The sequence below is a fragment of the Neomonachus schauinslandi genome, chromosome 2, assembly GCF_002201575.2.
Source record: "Neomonachus schauinslandi chromosome 2, ASM220157v2, whole genome shotgun sequence".
NCBI classification, from domain to species: domain Eukaryota; kingdom Metazoa; phylum Chordata; class Mammalia; order Carnivora; family Phocidae; genus Neomonachus; species Neomonachus schauinslandi.
Window position 1 is genome coordinate 140,418,106 of NC_058404.1, and position 25,535 is coordinate 140,443,640.

The 25,535-nt window shown below is 35.7% G+C and overlaps 1 protein-coding gene across 2 annotated transcripts in view; it reads right to left on the reverse strand.

Annotated features, from left to right (window-relative positions):
• The window catches only part of BMP2K (BMP2 inducible kinase), a 129,011-nt gene that overhangs the window by 23,535 nt on the left and 79,941 nt on the right, over positions 1 to 25,535 (reverse strand). For both annotated transcript variants that reach the window (XM_021702437.2, XM_021702439.2), the window contains exons 8-15: positions 24,094 to 24,197; positions 22,623 to 22,702; positions 17,703 to 17,863; positions 13,544 to 13,725; positions 12,340 to 12,438; positions 11,366 to 11,550; positions 9,067 to 9,224; positions 2,227 to 2,337 (exon numbers count right to left, since the gene is read on the reverse strand). In XM_021702437.2, coding sequence (XP_021558112.2) covers positions 2,227 to 2,337; positions 9,067 to 9,224; positions 11,366 to 11,550; positions 12,340 to 12,438; positions 13,544 to 13,725; positions 17,703 to 17,863; positions 22,623 to 22,702; positions 24,094 to 24,197 — 1,080 coding nt within the window. The remainder of the gene's footprint in view (positions 1 to 2,226; positions 2,338 to 9,066; positions 9,225 to 11,365; positions 11,551 to 12,339; positions 12,439 to 13,543; positions 13,726 to 17,702; positions 17,864 to 22,622; positions 22,703 to 24,093; positions 24,198 to 25,535) is intronic.

Below are 25,535 nucleotides of genomic sequence, written 5' to 3' on the forward strand. Positions count from 1 at the left end.
AATACAATGAAGTAATGCCTCAAAAATTCACAGGGAAAATTACATCCAATGTAGAATTATTTACCCAGCCAAATTATCAATCAAATGTCAGTTAGGAAAAAAGATATTTTTAGGCAGCAAAGGTTAAGACTTTTCCTCCCGTGCACACTTTCTCAAGAAACTAGTAGAGGGGTTGCTCTACTAACAAACCAAGAAAGAAAAGAGAGGAGATCCAGGAATTCCCAAAAGACTGGTGGGCAAAAGAAAACAGCAGGATGATAAGCGTGTGGCAGTTACAGAAAGCAACCAATGAAGACTGCAGAACTCCATGAGAGATGTAACCAGGTAAAAATTAAAACGGTAGCCACCGTAAAATGGGAGGAAATTAATACTTCTAAATGGAGTTGAATCAATGACAGATACATTAAAAAAAAAATAAAGGAACAAAACATAGTCACTTTTATAAATGTAATTATAATTAACTCTAGGAAAAACAAAACCTTATAGAAGAACGGAAATGTAATCATGGTCTACTAGAACACAGCAGTGACAAATATTTACATATTCAAAAAATGTACACACTGAACACTTGAGGCTTACTCTAGTCCCTGATTCCAGTCTTCATTTTCCCAGGGTTCTTTCAGAATCTTAAAGAACCGAGAAGTTACATAGATACGTGCAAACCCGAAAAGCATTATACAACCCCTTCCAGAGGACAAAAAAGAGCCAGCAGTACTGAAACCATTTTCTGCCACAAACAGATCAATACCTATGTTCTTAAGAGCTTATAATGACCATTCTGAAATATTACACTTTGTTTGAAAAAAGTAATAGCACTATTATTGGGGGTGTGAGGGTGTGCATGTGTGTAGACTAAGTAGAAACAGTAAACTGTCTTCCCCCACTCAATTAACATTATCATGCCATTCATTAAAAAGATAATTTGAAAGCAGCAAGCAGAAAATGACAACAATATGCACTGTTTGCAATAAATGGCAAAGAGTAAAACAAAGAACATGAAAATATGTAGAAACTCCTAATTATTGTGCTGCAAACCTAAATACTGAAAAACTATTAACACTGCCTCAATGTATTCATCAGAAATCCTGAACACCTATTTCTTATTAAACTTACATTTGTAAGTTTTTCTTTTGTTTATAAGGTGTGTCTTTTGTTTTTCTCACTGGTGTGCATTTTTTTAAATGATAGCAATGATGTTATTACATATACGTGATTTGCTTGAGTGAGAAATACAAGGAAAAGAATGCAAGAACATGGCTGATAGTTACTTTGAATACGATAAACAAAACCTTCACCTTCTATCAAGGCATTATTTCTTCTAACATATTTCCCTCTTCTATGATCAAACTCATTTTTTTCCATTAGGAACACACAAACAGGGCACCTGGGTGGCTCAGTTGGTTAAGCGACTGCCTTCGGCTCAGGTCAAGATCCTGGAGTCCCAGGATCGAGTCCCGCATCGGGCTCCCTGCTCGGCAGGGAGTCTGCTTCTCCCTCTGACCCTCCTCCCTCTCACGCTCTCTGTCTCTCATTGTCTCTCTCTCAAATAAATAAATAAAATCTTTAAAAAAAAAAAAAAAAAAAAGGAACACACAAACACACACAAAACCATTTATGCCAAAGTGGGATCCCATTCCATCCTAGCATCTTTGACAGTGTTTACTGAGTGATTACTTAGAAAATGTTACTACAGGTATTTCTTAATGGTAATAACAATATTTAAATTCTAAATTGAAATTAAAGCAAAATGAAGAAATTAAAGCAAGGATATTCACAAAATTATTGTGACATACAAAATCAATACTTTTTAAACACAACTACAAAAGAGCATGTATAAACTAGGAAAATACAGGATTTTTAAGCAAAAGCTGAGTATAAAAATATCCTTAAATGTATTTTAAATGTATAAAAAGGAAAGCTATGTTCATGCATGAATTTGTTTCACTGGTATCCAACAATAAAGATAAAAAGCAAGTTATGTTCTACTGTATAAATCAGCATTTTTCTATGTTGGCAAAAGGCACACCTGAATAACCCAATGGAAAGAATGACATTAGGAAGACCAGGATAGCAAAGGTAAAAATAATTTCCTATTTTCTGTAACTAACACCTAATTCTTACTTTGGCTTTATATTAAGAAGGCTTTTTTTGTTGTTGTTGTTATTTTTATTGTTGCTGTTCTTGAGTGTATTTTTTAATGATGATGATGTTACATATGTAACTTGCCTGAGTGAGAAATGAAAGGAACAGAACCAAAAGGATCTTCTGGAGGATGGTTATGTGGAGCAGAAAGTGGGTCTACATTCTTATCTGAGGATGCTCTCTCCTCGAGCCTGTCTGCAAAAATAAGATGAAACAAAAAAATAAAATAAAATAAAATAAAAACGGTCTTTAAATTAAAAAAAAAAAAAACAAGAGGTAACAGTATAAATAAAATTAAACAAAGCAACAGTCTTTTTGAAAAATATTAGAGTCAGGGTTCATTTTCGTAAGTATTAGGGGTAGTCCTGAGTTTAATAGATACTTGTTGCTACAAAGGCAAGCTTAACATCATCTCTGTGCTAGATTTCACAAATACAATTAACCTAATAAATAACTTAGTTTGGTTTATTTAAATACCCAGCTGTCTTCAACTTGTAACATACTGGACCCGAACTTAAACCCAGCTTACTAAACAGAGACATATTTGACAGGCTTTCTCCAAAAAACACATATGGAAAAAATATTTCAAATGGTCATTTGTTCATAAAATAACCAATCTTATTTCTCAACAGCAATAAAAAGTAATTGACCATTACAGTGATGTTCATTTCTCATATTAAATCATTCACATACCATTAAAAGCCTAATGACAGAGTTTAGGATTTTATCCAATGGATATCTGAGATCTAGCATGTGCCAGGCACTGTTCTAAGCATTGGGCAGGCAACATCAAACAAAACAAAGAGTCTTGCCTTCTTGGAGTTCATATGCTGGCATGGAAAAACAAACAAAAAGCAAGGAGTATAATGAGAAATATATACAGAATGTTAAAAAATAAAGCTATAGAGAAAACTGTAATGCAGGGGAAAAGGAATTAAGGGAGTGGGCACAAGTCACAGTAATAAACAGAGAGATTCTGACTGGTACCAAGTGAGAAAAGACTTCAGGGAGGCAGCGAAGGGATACCTGGGGGAGAGCACACCAGACAAGGGAAGAGCGAGAGCAAAGGCTCTGACTCATGCAGAAGCAGGCTTGCTGTGTGTGAAGAAGAGAATTGCTGTCCCCTAATCCCCTAAGTAGGGATTATCTTTCCTTGCTCTGAAACAGCATATCGCAGGCACCTGATCAGTTGGGAACATCTCGATTTTTGTAATCTGTCTTCCTAGCCTCTGATTCTTAGCAATCAAACATACACTATTAGGAACCCATTCTGCTTTTTTCAGGAATTATAAGCATTCCCAAGACTATACCCTTCATGTTTAAGAAATTCTATGGTTTCAGAAATTATGCTGGTTTCATTTGAGTTCTAAGACATTGCAGTGTAGGCAGAGAAAATCCAAATATAACTAGAATTCCCTAAAGATGACTTGTAACTTCAGAATGAAGCAAAAAGCCCCAAGTTAAAGCAGGAATCTCCTAGGACAGTGCTTCTCAAATTGAAGGTGCATTCCAGTGAGCTGGGAATTTGTTAAAGTGCAGATTCTGACTGGACAGTTCTGGGATGGATTCTAAGATTCTGCACTTCAACAAGCTCCCAGGTGATGTGATACTGCTGGGTCAGGGAGCACAATCTTGAGAAGGCGAGGCCCTAGAGTCTGCAATATCCTAAATACACTTACTTACTGCAATGGACAATTCTTTAAACATCTTTATGACAATGGACACAACTATCAGCTTTTACGGCTAAAACTAACTGCAATATCCACATGAAACTTTGGGTCATCTAAAATTTTACTTAAAATTCCATGGGTAAGGGGCGCCTGGGTGGCTCAGTCATTGAGTGTCTGCCTTCGGCTCAGGTCATGATCCCAGGGTCCTGGGATCAAGCCCCACGTCGGAGGCCTGCTTCTCCCTCTCCCACTCCCCCCTGCTTGTGTTCCCTCTCTCACTGTCTCTCTGTCAAATAAATAAATAAAATCTTAAAAAAAAATTCCATTGGTAATATAATAAATGATAAATATTTTGTTAAGGCAACATATCTGACAATTGATTTATGCACAAACAAAAGTTCCAAGACTTAAGAGTTCCAATAGTGTAATGGATTAACACTGGAAATTAAATGGATTAACAGTGAAAACTCACAACAGAGTGAGGACAAAGGAAAGAAGAAGTGGGAAAGGACAAATGAAACAGACTATCTCAGAGTGATAGCCACAGCATATCAATATCCAAGATCCCTGATTCTTGAAAATCAAGACAGTATATATGGGTGGGTACTTAGGTCTAAATTAGGACCAAACTTCCTTTCTAAACCATCTGCATCATAATTGCTAGAATTCCTGTATAAAATGTAGCTACCTGGGCCCTACCACAAACCTAATGCATCAGATTTATCTGAGCAGGAGTTTGGAAATCTACACTTTAACATACTCTCCAGGTTTATAAACCAGCACTGTACCAATGGTTCCCAGCATATAAAAATGCACAGTTACCACTAAGGTTCTTTGAACCCTCATGCACTGGTATATTATCTCCATCAATTTATGGTAAATTCATGTAAATGTATAAACAGCACCACGTAGTTAAGACAAGAGTACAAACGTTGTCATGTAGGGATAAACTAACATTTTTTATATAGTGAGTCCCATAATTTAAAATATGGAGACACATTCTATGGCAAAGTTCATTTCTCCAATTATTTCAAAACGGAATTCAAACTCACTATAAAATGAATCATGTTCTCACTGTTCCACAAAACACAGAATCAATTTTTCCATGGAGGATTTTTGTTAAATCACCTAGATTTCTAGAGTTCACAGGATAATCTGGGTCCCAAGGCACAAAATACAAAATACACGTATTAATTGTTTAAATTATTAATTACCTATTATTAAAAACTAATGAAATGGTATATAGAGCTACTTTTCAAATACAGCCACCCCTAAAATGAATTTAATTTCCATTTTCAAATAATTGGTTCACATTAGAACAAAACTTGGGCTTGATTTGTCCAATATTAAGAAACTTACCTCCTCCTGCCTTCCCAAAAGAACTGTGTTGGTGAATAAAGACAGTATCTTTTCAGGATTTTTAATTGATACACATGGCAAAAAATACAGGATTTAAAAATCCTAGAATCAAAGTATAGTCCACAATATCATCAGAAAATTAAAATACTCTAATAAGTTAATTCTGCAGCTTATATGGATGGATAATGGCTTGAATAGCCGAAAGGGTAATGAATAAATTTTGTAAGTACAGTCTTCATCTGATACTTTTGAAACTATTCTATTTGAAAAGTTTTGTTATTCTGTACTGAAGAAACAGCAATATACCTGAATTAGCTTAAAATGGTGGGAGTTAATGCTTTACAACAAACTAATACAGATGTTTACATCTATTTCATTCTGTGGCTTCATAGGAAAAAAACAACACATTCAGTAGAATTTGCAAAGCAGCCACAGTCTTTAGGTTCTTCTATTCTTCCTTTTAGTTGTTGTGATGCAGTTTGAAACAGAAACAATCATCACCAACAAAAAATAATATTCCGTTAAGCACTACTTTTAACATGCAAAGCTACACCACTATTTGAACAAACAAAAGTTAAAAAGTTTCCCAAAGCAAACACCTGTAATCTAGTGTTTAATGTATTAAATTTTATCACAGTTAGATTTCTAAAGTTTACATACTAATCTGGATGTTTTGATACGAAAGACAAAGAAAAATACAAGTTTAAACTTTAAAAATGTCATTGAGATCAGCTTTATTAATAATGCTTAATTTTGATTTAATGTTTTGATTTTAAGTAGAACAGGTGAAAAATTCCGAACCATAAATAATATTCAGTTACACTGAAAGCAAAAGCAAGAACCTGGTTTATTTTATATGTTAAATCCCTTTGCCAACTGGTATATGGATGGAATCAACAACTGTTTTCTTAAAGATCACGAAAAAACAGTTTTTGTTACCAACTACTAATATTGTGGAATTCTAGTATGTCAAAATATATTATGATTTTTAAATCACCTTTTGGATATTCAAACACGTAAAATATTTCCTAGACAGAATATCCTTTTTCGTTTTAATAAATAACCATGTACCATCTTAAAAATAAAAACTCAAATGGCAATGTACTATTCTGAACAATCACTACATGGGCAATGCCTATATTTTTAAGGACCATACATAAAGGTATTCAGTTTCTCACTAGAGAGCATTTCACAAACCAAATATAAGTTATTTTAGAAAAGACTTTGGAAAACTGTTGATAAAATCTGTGCTAAGAAAAAAGGTAAATTTGTTATTCCACATGCATCAATAATTTACTTACTTTAGAAAAAGTTTTTAAGGACAAAGGAAGCAGCCAGTAATAACCAAAATTAATTTTCATTACACTGTTAGTCTTCCACTGAAACTCTTAAGGTTCTGAAAGACGTCTTTTATGCCACAGGGTAATTTAGCCCCTATCAAGTGGATCAAATATTAGATGCCTTATTGCTTGTGAATGAAAGAGGTGTTAAAGATGATTGAATAGATTACAGTTAAGTAACACTTTGGAAAGAAATCTTTCTAAACTATACTCTCTACATTAATGATTTCTTTATAAACTTTATTAAAGATTTCACCTTTTATGAACACCATTATTACAACTACCAATTATTAAGAAGACAGACACTTTCTATCTTCTTTCTTATTGTCATATGTCATTTCTGCTGTTGATGTTGTTTGCCCATAAAGCCCTTTCTAATCTGGTTTTTTAATGGCCAGCAGAGAAACCTGATAGTTTAGATATAATTTTTAAATGCTGGTCAAAGGGCAATAACCTCGAGTTGGAGCCTAAAGACACACAGAAGATGAAGAACAAAGAAGTGGCATTTGTGGAGTACCCAGACTCTTTCAAGACATTATTTCATTTAATTTTCCTGACCACCTTATGAGATAAGCAAGCATCACTATACCCAGTTTGTGAGGTAGTGAGACAGTAGTTAAGTTACTTTACTGAGATTACAACCTAGTTAAGTGGCATTGCCAAGGATGAGAATTCACGTATGTTTTCTGGTACTAGATGCCAATTTAAGTACATCAGCCTTGTGACAGTGAAATTATTTCAATAGCTCAGGGACCATCTAGGCATTTTCTCAAATGGCTGAGTTGCTCTGAGTTTGACCTTCAGATAAGCTCCTCCTGCACTTTCATTTGGAACTTAATATCTTTCCATAATTAATATGCAATGAAGTCTAAATTCTTTGGCATACACGTGTGCACAGATACATACAAAAATTACAAATGTTATCTGACCTTGAAGTTTGAAAGCAAATAGCTGGCTAAGAGTTTTACATGCTAAACCCAATTTTTATGAAGTTATATATACATGAATATTTTATATGCCATTCTTCCCTATGCTACGTAAATAAAACTTGGTTGTCATTACAAATTCTAGAGAGTTTGAATGACACATTTTTATTTATAAGGTACAAAATAATGTGAATATTTTACCCATTCCATAAACTGATGGAAAAAAAAAAAAAAAAAAGGAAGAGTTTTACCCAAAGAGTGGAAAATACTGATTTAGCAAACCCTCAGTTACTATCCTGGTCAGAACACATTAAAATGAATATTTTAATTTTACCTTTTGCTTTCAAAAGAACCCTATAAATTATATTGATTTGGTTAACCCCTATATCACCCTGCCATCCCCCCAAAAGAAAGAGATACGTTATTTCCTTTTTTTTAGAACTTGGCTTTTGGGGCTACTCAACATAAGGTATACTAAAAATGCCAAACAAAAAAGTCATGGTTTAAAAAAACTTTCTTTAATAAAAAGATGTAAGTTTGGTTTCACCAAAGTTGACAAACCTTTAGTAAAGGTTCAAAACTCATGTTTATATCTGCATTAATCATCAACTTAAGTTTTCATAGTCATATAACCAATATGTAAAATACAAATTTAAATCCCAAACAACTATTCTTACATGAATTCAGGGCATTTATAAATTTTACATAAAATATATATCATTTGGGAACAAAGCAATTCATCTAATAAATGTTCTCATAACGTCAGTTACCTAAAATAAAATAGAAGCTAGGAACTATAATGAGGAACCATTAGGACCTTCTTTTCACATGCAAAACAGGAAAACACACTTGGATATGCATGCACATGCACGCTTTCGTGCACGCACACACGTACAAGCCTCTGAAACCTAAAAATTATCTACATACTCCAGAAGTGAGCTTTTTGCTATTTTGCAACCTCCTCAAAACATTCCACACTTCCCTTTTCCGAAAAAGAACTTTTCTAAAATACGTGTAGTGAGGCTTGACATATTTATTAGGTAGTTTAAGAAAAGGCAATGATTCCAAGTAAAAACATTGAGATATCTGATTCAAAGTGGAAAATAATTTATTTAACTTTTGCCATATCAGGACAACAAAGCAGCCCTTTTATGTCAGCACTCATTAAAAGGGCATTACAAAACATTAACATAATGTAGTAGCCCATGTTTTCTTTCAGGCACTTTTAAAGGGCATCTCAGAACCACAGTATCTTCTACTGTGTGTGCAAGAAAACAGAGCAGCAAAATGATTAGTAAGCAAGATACGGATGTCTCCCTTTTCATTTGAACATTAATTTTCCATGTTTTAGAGATACTCTGAATTTAACATTCAAAGATACGCAGTATTTAAGTGTTAGGAATCAGCATGTTAGCAATCTTGGGTTTAATAGCTACTACCAAGCAATCGATTTCTAATGCACACAACATAGTTTGATAATATATGTAAAAGAAGATGGCCTGATTTTTGCCCTCAAATGTGCAAAAAGAATTCTCTATTTACCATCTTAAAACAGTCTTTGGCCTTGCTGAATAATTATAGAGCTGTTATTTTACTGTGAAGCAAAATAAGCCTTCAAGTGTCCCTTACTTGATCTTAGAAGGTCAAATTCTCTGTCCAACAGTTCCTCTTCTGTTAACTTGGAGAAATTATCCTCTCCAAAAGGATTCCACCCTGACATATCAGGTGGGTTACTGATGTTCTTCTGACTTGTAATATTTGCAACTGCCTCTTTATCAGCAACTGACCTATAGTAATAATTAAGAGAGGAAAAGAAGGAAAAAAACATTAGAATTGAAAATTCTAAAGAGGCCTAGTTCATACTTTCTAAATAACTTAGAAAATCAGATCCTTTTATTATGATGGAGATGGCAGATCAGGGCATAGATTGACAACACCACCTGGGATTTGAATTGCCTTGATGTGTACCCTTGGGCAAGTTCCTTAACCTCTCTCAGCTTCCTCATCTGTAAAATAGGAGGAACTGTATCTACCTCATAAGGTTACTGAGAAGATTATTTAATACATATAAAGAGAACAGTGTCTAGGGGCGCCTGGGTGGCTCAGCCGTTAAGCATCTGCCTTTGGCTCAGGTCATGATCCCAGCATCCGGGGATCAAGCCCCGCATCGGGCTCCCTGCTCCGCGAGAAGCCTGCTTCTCCCTCTTCCAGTCCCCCTGCTTGTGTTCCCTCTCTCGCTGTGTCTCTCTCTGTCAAATAAATAAATAAAATCTTTTTAAAAAGAAAAAAAGAGAACAGTGCCTAGAAAAAGAAATCAGCACTCAATAAATATTACGATTATCATAGTGAATAGCCCTAAAGTGATAATCAGTTGCCATGTCAAACAGTATCACCCTAAAATCCCTATTTAATAAGATGATCTTATGTCCTGGTTATGCTGAGACACCACAACAACTTTCCTTTTGACAAAGGCATTCTCTATACAGCTACCAAGAAAAGATGAACTGTTGGGAGTGCTTTATGAATTAGCTAAAACTAGATGAGGGCTATTTTCTACATAATAAATAATTCATGGCATTTTTTTTTAATTTTTTTTTTAATTTATTTTTGAGAGAGAGAGAATGACAGAGAGAGAGAGGAGAAGGGTGAGGGTCAGAGGGAGAAGCAGACGCCCTGCCGAGCAGGGAGCCCGATGCGGGACTCGATCCCGGGACTCCAGGATCATGACCTGAGCCGAAGGCAGTCGCTTAACCAACTGAGCCACCCAGGCGCCCTAATTCATGGCATTTTAAGAATCTATATAGTTTGGAGCCTGGAACCACTCATTTTATGAAAGTTATCTAATAGGTCTCTTGGCTTTTAAGAGAAGGTGAGAGTCTAAAGATTTCTTAACTTAAGAACCCCTGGATACCTCTCCTTCAAACCAGCCTGGAAATACTAGAGTAGGCAAACAACAAATAATTTGGCAAATACCAATCTGGATCTTTAAACCAGCCTCTGATCTTATGCCCTGCTCTGCACTTAGACATACTTGTCCTAATTCATGCCTCTAAACTTTTGATTTAGGAAAACATTTCAATAAATCCATTTGTTTCCTCCCTCCCTCCCTCCCTCTCCCTTTCTTTCTCTCTCTCTCTCTCTCTCTCTCTCACACACACACACACACACATACACATAATCAAAGTTCTAATAGCTACTTCCTCCTACGTATCTAAAAATAGTAGGAAATATTCATAATGGTCAATAGATTTTTCACTATTATGAATCCTTAAGCACAAAATCCTTAAGCACTCCCCAATTCAAATCTGAGTTTGAGAAAATTTATACTACAGTTCTTTACTGTAATGTTTTCAGTATGAATTATCCATGAAAAATAACTCTACTAACAAAATACATCTAAATATCCAAAATATATTAGGCTATGGTTGCAATAAGCTTGCACTATCTTAAAAATGAACCAAATGACACATTACTATTTTTTGTACCTCTTTGAATTAGACCAAATTAGACAAGCTTTATGAGTAAATATTATCAAATTAATTGAAAGTAATAATATATAAGTAGACAAAATTAAATTAACTTGTCTACAAGGATTATTTTTTTAAACTACTAAAGTAGCCCATCAGGGTTTTGTTTCTATTTAAATTACAAAGAATGTCTTAACATATAAGCCACTCATTTCCTCAGCCTTAAATGCTGCTAGATATATCGCCAGGCCTCACCTACAAATAGCAATTAGCAGACCTAACCGACGGAAATGCAAGGAAGGACAGGGATGCTCAGGGCCAGGAAGAGAGGACTAGTGAGAGAAAAGGGAGGATTCTGCAAAAAGATGGGCTCTCAATTCAGGAGCCACTTAGTGACTCCACTCCACATTTACACCCACTTCCACAATCATTTCTTTCGCATTCACTGGAAAAATACTTGCCTATTGGCACTGTAAGAGGAGTCCACTATGGTTCCAACCTGAGCTGGAAGTGATGAAGTATAGGAAACTAAAGCGGGCGGGAACTCTTGAGGGGAGGTAAGATAGGCAGGTGAAGCCTGTTGCTGGGATTGCTGATGCTGAGCTAGCATTTGTTGCTGCAAGAAAGCCTGCTGGGACTGCTGCACCTGAAACAAGAAATGCCATTACACAAAACAGGGCCCAATGTCACTAAAGCATAGTCAGCATCACACCTATTTACTACAGTCTTTCCTTTTTACGCTGGCAGAAAAATCAGAAGCCTGAAGAACAATTTACATAGGAAGGAACAGCTTGCAACTAGAATATAATAGCAAGATAAAAATAAGTCTATTTAAGAAGTTAACTGCATGTATTATGGTGATCATTTGCAAAATATACAATTATAAAATCATTACAGTTGTATCCCTGAAACCAATAGAATGTTATGTCAATTATACCTCAAAAAAAAAAAAAGTTGTGAAGCTAGGCTCACTTGACAGGATTCAAAAATCCTCCTTTGAATAGTTTAAGAAAAAGACAAGAGAGCAGCTTACAGTCACTAGTACAGCAGTTGCTATAAAAAAAAAAAAAAAGGTCACACTATTCTCTGAAGCAAATGCCAATTTCTCTTTGGGTTTCTTTTTTTATTCAACAGACATGTGCCAAATGAAGGAGACATATGACAAAAGACCATGGGAAAGAGATCATTTCCCTTATATTATGAGGTAAGAGAAAAATACCATCAATCAGTTACAAGGTACCAAATTCAGGTGTTACGGTTCAGACCAATGCCAAACTGCTTTAGAACACACCAGTGGCTTAGTTAAAAATGTGTTAATTAACTGACTGCAGTTGAATTTGAATAATTAAATTCTGAATAATACCATTCATACCGGAAATTCTAACACTGGAATGTATTCTCAGAGAGAAATATCTAGAAATCATGTAACACTTACCATTGTAGGATACTGTGATGCAGAAGGTTGCGGCTGATACACGGAATGCATTAAAAACTGTTGTTGAAGTATCTGTTGCTGCTGCACTGCCTGTTGATACTACAATGAAAAAACAAAGAAATTCATCAATATTATGCAGTCTTTTTTGTGCCACAGTTTTTTTGGTTTTGGGGGTGGTTTTTTAGTACTGAGCCGACCATGATAACAATGATTTCAGTACTAGTAATCCAAACACCAATGTAAAAGAACTACAGTCTGTAACTGACTATAACTTACATGTGCTTATTGGCGTTGGTTTGAAAATTATCAGTGAAACATAACAGAGTCAACTGAAACCATTCCCAGCACAGTTTAAGGATGTTTGGAAGAAAACTAAACCTAACTAAACATATTTACCAGTTGATAAGAACCCCTGAAGTAACTTGTGTGCAGGACTCATAGTAAATTCCCAATCTCTTCTATCTCCCCTTCAATGACACCTTCCGGCAATCCAATGGCACCGTCTACTTAACTATGTTCTGCTCTGGGTCTATTAGTCAAGACCAGAAGAGGGAGCCACCCATGAGTAGTGCCATGCATTTACTAGGCTCCAAAATATTTCAGGAAATGAAGGAAAGGCAATTGTGACAAGTCATTAAATTTTAAATAGTTTAATGAAACTAGAAATTTGCAGGTTCTGATAAGGCAAAGGACAGAAGAGAACTTACGGTCATGTTTTTCTATGTCCCTTCCAACTATAAATGCCACCGCTCCATACACACACACACACACACACACACATACATACACACACCCCAACCCAGGCAGAAAAAAAAAAACTAGAACAAAGACCCAAGATAGTGTTACTTCTAAAGCCTAAATATCACCTTTCCAACAATAACATTATTAATCTGTTTCTTAACTCAAAACGTAACCTGAAAAAGATAACATTCATCATAAATTGCCATGTTTATTCATAATGCCCAATGACCGAACATTTCTTTGCTTCATAAAGCCACGATGCAACCTATTTCAACAGAATATTCTTAAGAATCTCACAGAATGCAATTAAAATACATATTCCTCCACAATCCGGAAACTGGGCAAATGTGTACTTGGATCTAGAGTTCACGGTGCCTGTGATCTGACAGGGAGTTCCCTGACAGCCAACAGTCCCATGACCTTCACAACACTCCTTCCGTATCTAAAGTAACTGGAGAATGACCTGCTGCATACAGGCGTCCTGAAGTAGCTGCTGCTGCGGCGGGTGGCGATGCTGCAAGTGAAGTTGCTGCAATCTCCAGTCTCCCTGCTGTAGCTGCTGAAGTACTCGATGCTGCTGTGGAGGCTGCTGAGGGGGCCCCTGACCCAGTACAATCTCAGGGCCATTTCCAGGTCTCAGTGCTCCTAGAAGTGGTTCCCAGAAACGTATGTTAACATACTCAAGATTTCAACAAAATGGCTGGATTTCAAAACACTCATTTAAATGATCATTAATTAACCAAGGCAATTTTATCCTTACTTTATAACACAGAAACTTCCATATGCACATAGTCTAAAGGGACTGTTTACTGTAATTTTAAGAACCTGTGAAAGTTAATTTTGTCAGCCACAACTCTGAACAAGTCAACATCTTAGAAACGCTGCTTCTTTCCTACTTCATCTCTCCATGAACACACCAGGCAGGTCCTTTGTTTCTTGTTTCTCAGCTACTGCATGCACTGGCATGTGTCTCTGCCAATATGGTTCTCTCTGTCTACACTGCCGCCTGCCACCTACTGCAATTCTTCTTACCCTTCAGCTCAAGTCTCTCTTCCTCGTTCCTTCACCTAACACCTCCACTCGGTTTATAACATTTCATTCTGCCTTGCACATATTGTCTTCATGGCCATTTCCTAACTAGGGCCCTTTGACGGATGGGACTTACCGACCTATTAAGGCCCCAAGGAATCTCTATTATAACAGATGTTCAATAAATGCTATTGTAGTGAATCTATTAACACTGCCTCCTAGATGGATATTTATAAGCTTCATAAATTTTACCCAAGGCAAACCCTATGAATAAACTTTTGAAATTAATGAGAGACACACAATATCAGAAAGGAAATGCGATATACCATAATTTCTATATTCTCCTCCAATGGGTTACCATAAATTCAAGTGCAGCTATTCAATCCTACGGGGGTAAAAGGAGGAGAGTGCAAGGAGGGAGAGAAGGATTCTTTTTCACCAATATCTTCAAACCTCCCCAGGCCTTAAATACAACACCTCTATGAAAATAGTTTTATAACTTCCCAATTCTAAGGAAATGCATGTTCATTATAATTAGTCTTGAAACATTTATAAAAATATACAGAAGAAAATTAAAACCGTAATTCTACCACACAGACATTACCACCATTAGCCTTTTAAGTGCATTTCTTTCCACTTAGTAGAGTATTAAAAGTTAAGCTCCCCAGCTATGTTCATCTTTTAGGACCCTGATGTTTAACTGTAGAATGCTCGTCGCTGGGGGTGAAGCCCAGTCACACCAGTGATCATCATGCAATAACTCATGTGGCTCACCTCTCACCTCACAAACTGTGACTTTGCTTTAGTGACATCTAGCTAAAAGGAGTGCCCTGGTTCTTAAGCCAGGGCCACAGAGCACCAGAGAAATCCCAAACAACATCATAATAATCCTACATGAAAACAATGCTTTCAAGTATATCATTAAATCATCATACTATCATTCCCTGTTTTGCAAGTGATAAAACTAAGGCTCAGAGAAGTTAAGTGAATTCACCAGGAAAGTTAAAGACATACTGTAAGAAAATATTTACAATATATATGGCAAAGAACTAATATTCAGAATACATAAATACAAAATCTTAAGGGCAATAAAAAATAAAAACAAAACAATCTCACAGAAAATTGCAAAAGATAATTCACAGAAGAAAATAAATGGCCAGTAAACATGAAACAGTAGTATTAATCAAGAACATTAAAATAAAAACAAAGATACTTCACCTATCAATAGGGAAACATTTTAAAAAACCAATACTATCAGGTATTGGCAAGGATAAGAATCAAAGGACACTCACACTGCTGTTAATGGTGTAAATTTTTGAAGTCTTTTTGGATGGCAATATGGCAGTATCTGACAAATGCTCTAACATGGAAATCAAGAGTCTGTTATAAGGATGTTCACCACAACAGTATTAATAATTGCAAATACTGGAAATAACCTAAATGGTTATATATAAACTATGGTACATCTACACTGTGGAATATCATCTACCTATTAAAAACTACATGGTAGACTTATATGCACTAATGTGCAAAGCTCTCCTAGACATAAGAGTTAAAAAAATCAAGCGCAGAGAACTATGTATGGTATGAATCCATTTACGTTAACACAACGTAAGTGATTTGTATCTATATATATGCATGCAAGAACATAAAAAGTGCTCCTGGGAAATGCATATTAACCTGCTGCTAGTTTACTCTGCAGAAAAAAATAATGGAGACTTTGACATTTTTCCCCCGAATACTACCATACTGTCTGAATATTTTAAAAGAATATATTCATGTGTCACTCCTTGTATAATATTTAATGGGGGAAGAAATGTTAAAAGATGCACATACAGGGGAAAAAGGAATGTTATTTTTCCAACTTAAGTTGGAAGCACGACGAAAAGAAATGCAATCCCTGCCATGGTAGCAGGCCTGACCCTCACAGCTCCTAATAAACAACAATTTCACAGAACGCCCACATCAGAGAAGGCTTCCTGTGACCGTGGTGGATCAGGACAATAAGACCACTCCATAATCACATCTGAACACTGCCAAAATCAGGAACATTGTCCAAACCAAAAAATGACCAAACCTCTCCCTGACATATCCTGGCTACTATGGCTGACTGCTACTTCTATACCAATTGAGGCTTTTGCTTCCCTCCTTCTAGAGAAGTAAGATTTATTAAGATACGTAATGATATCATATCCACTTCCTGGCAGCATTCAATCCAAAGCCCCACTTCCTTCAAGCTGCCCCCAAAACACCTAAAACAAGCCCAAATCCTTCAATAAGTCTTTCAAACACCATCTTACTGAGACACTCCCACAGATTCCCATGAAATGTGAGGAATAAACCCAATTTGTTCAAACACAAGTATGTTTCTAGTGGTCTTTGGCTGGAGGGCATTGATACATGACAGAGACTAATAGGATCTCCAACCAAAATGGTAGAAAGAAAAAAGAAATAACACTGAATGCTTACTACAAAACAGAATCTTCCCATATTTCACACACCTTGTCATGTGTTTCTTGTAAAAGGAAAAACAGGTGTTATTCTCATTTTACAAGAGAGAACGGTGAGGCTAAGAAATGGACACAAAAGGCTTCAACCCCCCTATTTTCCCTCTTCCACGGAATAATCCTCCATCTGGTGTGCCTGATCATGACAGAAGTATGCAGCAATGCATCAGGTAAAATAAACATTACCCTCCCTGAGTATATACTTAATCGTAGTAATAGTAGCTAATATTTAACATTTCTTAAGGACATACTATGTGGCAAGGGATTATATTAAGCAGTTATTTAATCCTCACAGCAATCCTATCAAATAGGTACCAGAATTTTTATAACATACATTACTAAGAAATGGGAAAAACAGAACTCACATTCAGGTTCATGAGGCACCAAGTGTAGGCTCTTAACCATTAGAGTATACTAATTGAAAACATCTTAATTGAAAACATTTTAACATTAAAGCAAAACAGCTATATCATGACATAAAGTGCAAAACAGGTTTTCTTGAGATGGGCCTACAAGTTATATCCCCAGACCCTTGAGAGGACAAGTTTATTATCTAATATTAGACAGATTTTCTTGGGGAATTTTTAAGTACTACACTGTACCATAATGCTCTGAAGATATTTTAGATTAGAAAAACAAATCTCAAAATCAGATGAAAAGACAGGTTTCTGTGTTGTAATATCCACATGACCCAAGATAGACTCCTCCGCCAAGGCTCTAGATGCAGTGGAAAGACATACAACTTTTTAAGGCTAGAGTTTCAACTTCCTCCTTTCCAACACAATACAGAATTTTCTATACTCTTGAACCTTATTACCAACCTCAAACCCTACTAGTTGATGACTCTATGAATAAGCAAATTGGAAGTTTTTTGTACCATACTTTTATATTACCAGTAACTACTTTTGCTTACAACTTTAGGAAAACAATAAGTTGGGTTTATCAGACATCAGCAGAAAATTTCTTCCAGCATTAAGTTATCTGCTTCACAATAGTAAGTGCCAATAATTTATACTCCTAGAAAATCAAGCCATAAAAGGTTTAAGTTAACTATAAAGGTGACAAGGTTGGCAGGGGTGTTATTACCTTTTGGTCTGTGGTTACCAAATTCACCAGGAGCAGGGACTTTAACAGGTGTTGCTGAACTTTGAATGGTCAGCACACTGGGAGTGGCGGTAGTAGAGTTGGCCTTTGGTCTTTGTCTTGGTGCAATTGAGGTTTCTGTTGGTCCAATGGTATCTGTTATTCTGCAACAGAAGAATATATTTTATTCCAAATACTGGGATTATTTCTAATTCACTATTTGTCTATAAAGGTTCTATTTCAACAAATGCATTTTAATTATTACTGATGATCATATTAGTCCTCTTAGCTTCTTCCTATCTCATTCTCAAGTATTAAATGTTTAATAAAGATAGGAAAGTAAATAAAATAAACCTAACCATTTTCCTTAAACCAGCATGCTACCATTCATAGTCTGTCGCTGAAGCTGACAGAAAAAGAATATAGGATTGCTCTTAAGGAGATGAAATAAAAGAAACAAACAGAAACCTTCTCATAAAGTCCTGGACAAAATCAGGAGACAATTCTCCAAACCAGTCAGAAAAATAAAAACAAGAAACAAAAAATAACAGTCTCCTTTAGCTTAGACTCTAGGCTTAAGAAAGAAAAGACTGCCCTCCAGAGCTCACGAAACAAAAGGAGCCAAAACTTTCAGAGTGGAGCTACCCACTCACATTCAACTTCTTGAATCTTTAACTATGCTTTACTTAGAACAATGAGTGGAAATTATATAACATTTTTCCCACTAGGACTTAGTTTAGGCCACAGACAGGGGTGGTCAAAGTGGTAAGCATAGTTTTGAAAGCAAAAACACTAAAAGACACATTTTTTTCTTTTATTCAAAAAAAAAAAAAGGCCAGGGAGAATCTTTAACTTACATATTTATCAACTTATTTTTTCTATAAATTCAGTACAAAAATTCAAATACTTTTTAATAGGGTCATATGTTCACTTTTCAACAGGACTGCCTAAAATCTCTTTACCAAGTTCCCTTAGCACCTTTTCAAATGATTTGGTATTTAAAAAGTTTGCGTACATGATTTACCAAGTCCATATCTGCTGCATTTGGAGAATGCCCTATATACAATAACTGTACAGATCTACAGTTCTCTCTGATATCTGTACATACCACAAGAGGGAGTCCTCTTAACTACCTTTCTAAGAAAGAAAAGAACTGAAATTGAATCAAAAGATTTTAGATAATAGAAATACACTGTGTGCTGTTTTCTAAAAATAACATTTATGTTTTAGATGGAATGGGTTATAGTACAAGTCTATGAAAACTGAAAAGGCAATAAAATTATCATGTGTACATTTAATCAATTATATCTCATTTTAATGATAATCAAGTACTTACTGAGTTCAAATTATGGATATGACACTAAAACCAATGCTGTACTCCCTAAGTTCGAGTAATTTGGGGACTGTATATCCTATACAATCTTTTTATCTGTCTATCCATTCTTTATTAAGTGGATCATATAAATCAGACCTCGCCCTGCCTTGTTACTGTTACAAATCGCTCTATAGAGACTCACAACACACATGAGCGTAGCAAACCTCTAAAAAGCGTATTAAAAGTTCTACAGACTTTAGTGTAGTGTTTCCTAATGTATTTTCCAATGCCAGTGTCTATTATATGATTACTAGTATCCAGCAAACAAGGCACAATACCGTCTTCAGAGAATTTACAATATACCCAGGAAGATATGATGTGCGTTCATGAAAATACAATAAAATATAAGACAGTAAAAACAGTCAGTGTCGAGCTAGAACTGTCAAGAGTTTCACAGAGGAGTAATTCTAATTCGGCTACAAAGGCTTCAGGTAGGCACTGGAGGGTAAAAAACACACTTTCATTAGACAGTAAAAAAGACATTAAGCATTCTGTGTGAAGAAATGGGAAGAAAATGCCTGGGCAGGCAGATGAGGCAACGCGAAGACACAAACTCAGCTGAAACAAAGGACTGAGCAATCACTGGTATCAACACTACTGTGCAGCCTCATCTGCCCTATCACAGTAGACAAAGCTGTTTCCTCTGCTTCCTTCCTTGTCTTTCCTACTGCCTATCACCTGAACAATCTTCCTAAAACACACTCTCCTCTTAAAATACTTCAGTGTTTCCATCTGCCAGGACAGTAATTCTCAACCCTTCCATTTGCAGATACAAGTCCCAAAAGTCTCCCAGGTTTAAGAGTCCCAAAAGCAGATGCAGGTTTCAGGGAGGTAGAAAGGAGCTTTTAAGAAAGAAGTAAAACCAAAAATGTCACACAGTAAAGGCAGGGTCAATGGATAATATTCACAAAGCTCTACAACATGTAAATAATGATACTATTTAAAGATTTCTTCAATCACCCATCCCCTGTTAAGAAGCCTTTTACATGAAAAAAAAAAACTTGATTTTTTAAATTAGGTTTTATTCACATTTAAATTTTTTCAAGTACTTTACTGATTCTATCAATAAAGAGTAAATTTACATTATTGACCAATAAGCACCAATGAACCTAATTTTTTTAATGTAATGTACAGATTTAACAATATTAATAGCACTGAATTTTAGTTGCATTAACTATTTCATTTGCGGGCGCCTGGGTGGCTCAGTTGGTTAAGCGACTGCCTTCGGCTCCGGTCATGATCCCAGGGTCCTGGGATCGAGTCCCACATCGGGCTCCCGGCTCAGCGGGAAGCCTGCTTCTCCCTCTCCCACTCCCCCTGCTTGTGTTCCTGCTCTCGCTGTCTCTATCTCTGTCAAATAAATAAACAAAATCTTTAAAAAAAAAAAAAAACTATTTCATTTGCTTATAATTGTATAGCTAGGACTTCTGTCATGGTTGAAGAGATATTCAAAGCATCATTCTTGTTCAGTTGACTCATGCTTTTTAAAAAATCTGTATCTACTTTCTTACAGATTTACTCATTGACAAAATAATTATTTAAAAAACTGCAGTAGGGGCGCCTGGGTGGCTCAGTCAGTTAAGTGACTGACTCTTGGTTTCGACTCAGGTCATGATGATGTCACGGGTCTTGGGATGGAGCTGGAGCCAGCAGCATCTCTGAGCTTAGCAGGGCGTCTGCTTGAAAGAATCTCTCCCTCTGCCCAACCTCCCCCCCCCCACGTTCGCTCTCTCTCTCTCTCTCTCTTAATAAATCTTTAAAAAAAAAATAAAATTTTAAAAGACCACAATAAAATTGAATTGACATGACCTATAAAAATTCATAACTGCCACTCAACTCTAACAGCATTTGCTAACTACAGCTGTGTCATAGATAAGACAGTCAGTCATAACAGATTCCCGCAGGTTAGATGTAATTTTATTCCTTCAGTCTCTTACTCGAGAGAGTATTTTAAAATTAAAGTGAATGAAGATAATATTTTTAGAGTGATGGCATTATTTTTTTTAAAAAGTCATTCACAAATGATATTTTAACAATTTATAAATAGCAAATTATTTATTATTATTATAACAACACATCTCACACAAAGTCCCAAATAGTAGAGCTCACTGCAAGGTTGAAAATTCACTGGCTTAAAGGCCAAAGTCCAAATTTCTCAGCATGACATATAAACCAAGTTGCTCATGACAGCACCTAGCTACCATTTCCCACCACTCCCATTTATGTCCCCTTATGCTTCAGCCTTGCACTTTCACAAAGTCCATTCTTCTTGCCTGAAGTGCCTGCCTGCTAAAGTTTCACTCCCCATCACTCCAGGAGGCTATCTATTCATCCTTCAAGGAGGAGTTTAGCAAGCTGCAGCACCAGGGAAAGGATGCTTTCTCTGCTCCCAGCTTTCCCTTCCTCCACTCTCCGAGGTGCCTGGTATCTATATCACGTTGCAACTGTTTTCTCGTCTGTCTTCATTAGAATGTGAGCTCCTTGAGAATAAACACTGCTCCTAAAATTTTCTTTGTTTCTATATCTTGCATATAACAGGTATATAAACATATTTTATCTAGTTCATGTCAAATAAAATCTTTGCCTAAGTAAAAGACAATACAAAAAAAGCTCTGAATGGGGCACCTGGGTGGCTCAGTTGCTTAAGCATCCGACTCTTGATTTTACCTCAGGTCATGATCTCAGGGGTTGTGGGATCCAGCCCTGAGATGGGCTCTGTGCTCAGCGGGGAGTCTGCCTGAAATTTTGATTCTCTCTCCCTCTGCCACCCTCTGACCCCCGCAACTGGCGTGCTCATGCTCTCTCTCTCTCTCAAATAAATATATCTTAAAAAAAAAAAAAAAGCCGTGACCAAGAAATCTCCCCACATGTAATAATATACCTGTCTGATAATCTAAAATATAATCCTATTTATTAACTTTTAAACCCAAAAATAGTATAAAAAAAAATCAATCATTAATTCAATCATTGATCAGATACACAACTTAACCTACATAATACATACCAAACTTATCAGTAGAGTAAATAACTATGAATGATAATTTAAAACATTTCTTTACCAGTCTTAAAAGAATTATAGTTATAACGATTCATTATAAATTATACATAGCAATACATATTCTAAATATGTATTAGAATACATAAAAGAGCTTATGAATTTAGAATACTCTAAAATAGTTGGCTGTAAGAGTTCTTTCTTTCCTTAAATTAAAAAAAAAATCATACTAGCTATAAACACAACACAAAAATTTCACAAATTAGTTACCATGTGATGAAATAATGACACCCCCAAAATGACCCAATGTAACATCACCAGTTGCATAATCACTTCTTAATTGCTGAGGGTGAGCATTCGAGTAAGACTGATGTCAAACTCCATACCTAATGCAAAAAAAGCTTATTTTATACTTGCTATCTAAGCTCCTCATCACATGCAATAAAGAACATACACTTTTTGTGTGTGAAAATGATATTTAATCAATGACACTTGCTAGGATTTAAAAGACATTTAAAAATGTCTTTTCAAATCTCAGCATAGCTTTGCCTACCTGGCTTTTATTTGGCTTTTCCTAGAAGCTGCTTCACTAGCAGTCATCGGTTCAGGAAGAGCTGAAGGAACAGAAGAATTCTTGGAAGAAAAAAATAACTTTTCATTTTGGTTTTCATTTTAATTGCAAAAAGTTTTATTTAAACAATATGGATATACTCTTAAAAAGTACTATCTATGAAATACTACTTTCACCTCAGATACCTACATGTTCACATATGTTTGCCAGATCTAATCTGCAAATATCACTGCATGCTACACAAATGTCACTTTTATATTCATGTTCCACAAAAACCCTTGGAAAAGAAACGGAACATCATCATATCCACTATACAAACAGGTAAATATCAGATAAAAAGAAGGATTATATTACACTTGTAAATCAATGACTAATTTCCAAATGACTTTGGAAAAAGAAGCAAACACCAAGCATTTGAGGAAAGTGTTGTTTCTACATATTGCAGATAATTTTCATGACACTGCTTGTAAAGGCTAGCAAGCAAGAGCAGAAGATCATCTGTTTATGCTCTCTATAATGTTTGTCTTATAGTAGGCACCCAAATACATATTTGCTGAATGAAAAGCTAAAAATCCATAGTCAAATATCAAATAAACCCATTTCATTACTAGAATGTTAGAACTGCCTGACTTTCATCTTCAACAGAGCATGTATTACATTGAGGCTTCAAAAAACAAAAAGAAATAGTACAACTTCCTTATTTTTTTAGTGGGATGGACTAAGTTTTACACACCAAAAAGACCTATAAGAACAAGAGCCAGAATGATCTTTAAAAGTTAAGACTGGCTTAAAATCAGTGATGAACCCAGACCTTTATTAAAATTAGCAAAGATTGCCATACACAGTTAATCTGATATAGTTAGGTATACTATGCAGACAAAATAATTCAAAGCCTCTGAATAATATTAGCTACTATCAACTTAACACCTTCCACGGATGAGGCACAGGATTTTACATTTATTATTTGTGATCCTCATAATCATTATTTTCACAGAAAAAGAAAGAGACATTAGGTAATTTCCCAAAATATACAAAATCAGTCACTGATAGAATTGAACCCAGGTCTCTCCATTTACAGTACCTATGCTCTTTACACCAAAGGTAACCAGACTTTTTCAGTTTACCCAGTGCTTAGCGTCTCAGGAATTTTTCATGAGGTACCCTCCCAACTTAACAGATAGACCCAAACAACTTAATAATAGGAGTTTGTGTTGTGAAAAACAGATATCACTGTGTTTCCCTCAAAAAGGAAAAATATCCTGCAGTGCCCCAGGTCTGCTGTAGCTCCCCAGGGCACCTCAGCAGAGTTTGGCAATGTCGCTTTTTATCAAAAATACTAACCCCAAACAGACTATCAGACCACTTGTCATGAAACAAGTAATTCTGAAAGTATATGTATCTATACATATGAAATGGGATTTTAAATTCATATCCTACTTGAAAAACTACTTACATTGATGTTGGAAACTGGACAATCCTTTTTGGCAAATTTAAATGCAAAATAGGACACTTGAAATATGTCAGGTCTACGCTCTGGATCTGGTTCAAGCATGAACCCTGCAAGAAAGATTAAAATGTTAAGTTTCACTGAACACACAGAAGCTATTAAGGAGCACATTAAAAGAATAAAATGCATATATACTTTTTAACATTCTAGGATCAGTGATTCTAGTAAAGTTTGCTAATGGAACTTAAAGCATTAACCGAAGCTAAAAGCGGTCATGGAACAGCTCTGCACCAGAAGTATAAATAAACAAATATAAATATTCTTCTCAGAAAGTGACACAGAACAGTGAGTTTAGTGAACACTGGGGAATTATTCAAGAAAGTTCCAAAGCCACAGTAGAGGTCCTTATTTTCATTATTATCTAAAATACCTCTATTAATTTTCAAATGATCCTGAATCACTGAGAAAAGACTAAGTTGTGAGCATTATATTTAACAAAGTAGTTCAGGGTTGACGCTACAGTTTTCCAAAAAAATTCTTCCCATACTGATGCTAACAATATTCACCATAGTTCTTATTTCATGTTCAGAAGTATGAGTAGAGTTTTATGGTTCTATTATAAACAGATTTCACACCACTCTTAAAACATTGCTTGAAATAGCTGACCTTTTTTTCTAACCAAAATGATCTTTTTTTCCCTAACCAAATGACTATTTCTTGGGTCACTTACTAATTCACAAGTTCACAAGAAGGCTGACATTTATACTCAATTCTACAGCTAAAAAGTTCATATTTTGTTAAGACATCTCCATGTTCTAACTCTGCTTCACTGATTAAGTTCTTATAATGTTCAAATCATTTTTTAAAGATTTATTTATTTTAGAGAGAGAGAGAGAGAGAGAGCAGGGGGAGGGGCAGAGGGAGAAAGAGAATCCTGAAACAGACTCTCCGCTGAGTGCAGAGCCCAACGTGGGGCTCAAACCCAGGACCCTGAGATCATGACCTGGGCCAAAACCAAGAGTTAGCCACTTAACTGACTGAGCCACCCAGGCATCCCTCAAATCATTTTTAAACCTATTTGGAATATAAAAATGTAGCATCAATTAGATAATATTCTGAAATTTGCTAATAAAATTATATACAGAAAGATCTAAGTATATAAGTATATAAGCATCAGACTCTTGATTTCGGCTCACATCATGATCTCAGGGTCCTGGGGTCAAGCGCCCCACATCAGCTCCGTACTCAGCAGGGAGTCAGCTTGGGATTCTCTCTCTCTCCCTCTGCCCCTCCACCCGTGCATGTGTGCAACTCTCTCTCTCTCTCTTTCTCTAAAAATAAATAAATAAAATTTTTTTTAAAAAAATACTCTGCATGTAACTTGACTTTATATACTTAAAATAGGTCAGTTATAAAATTGATTTTTTATTTTGTGACCATTGTTAGAT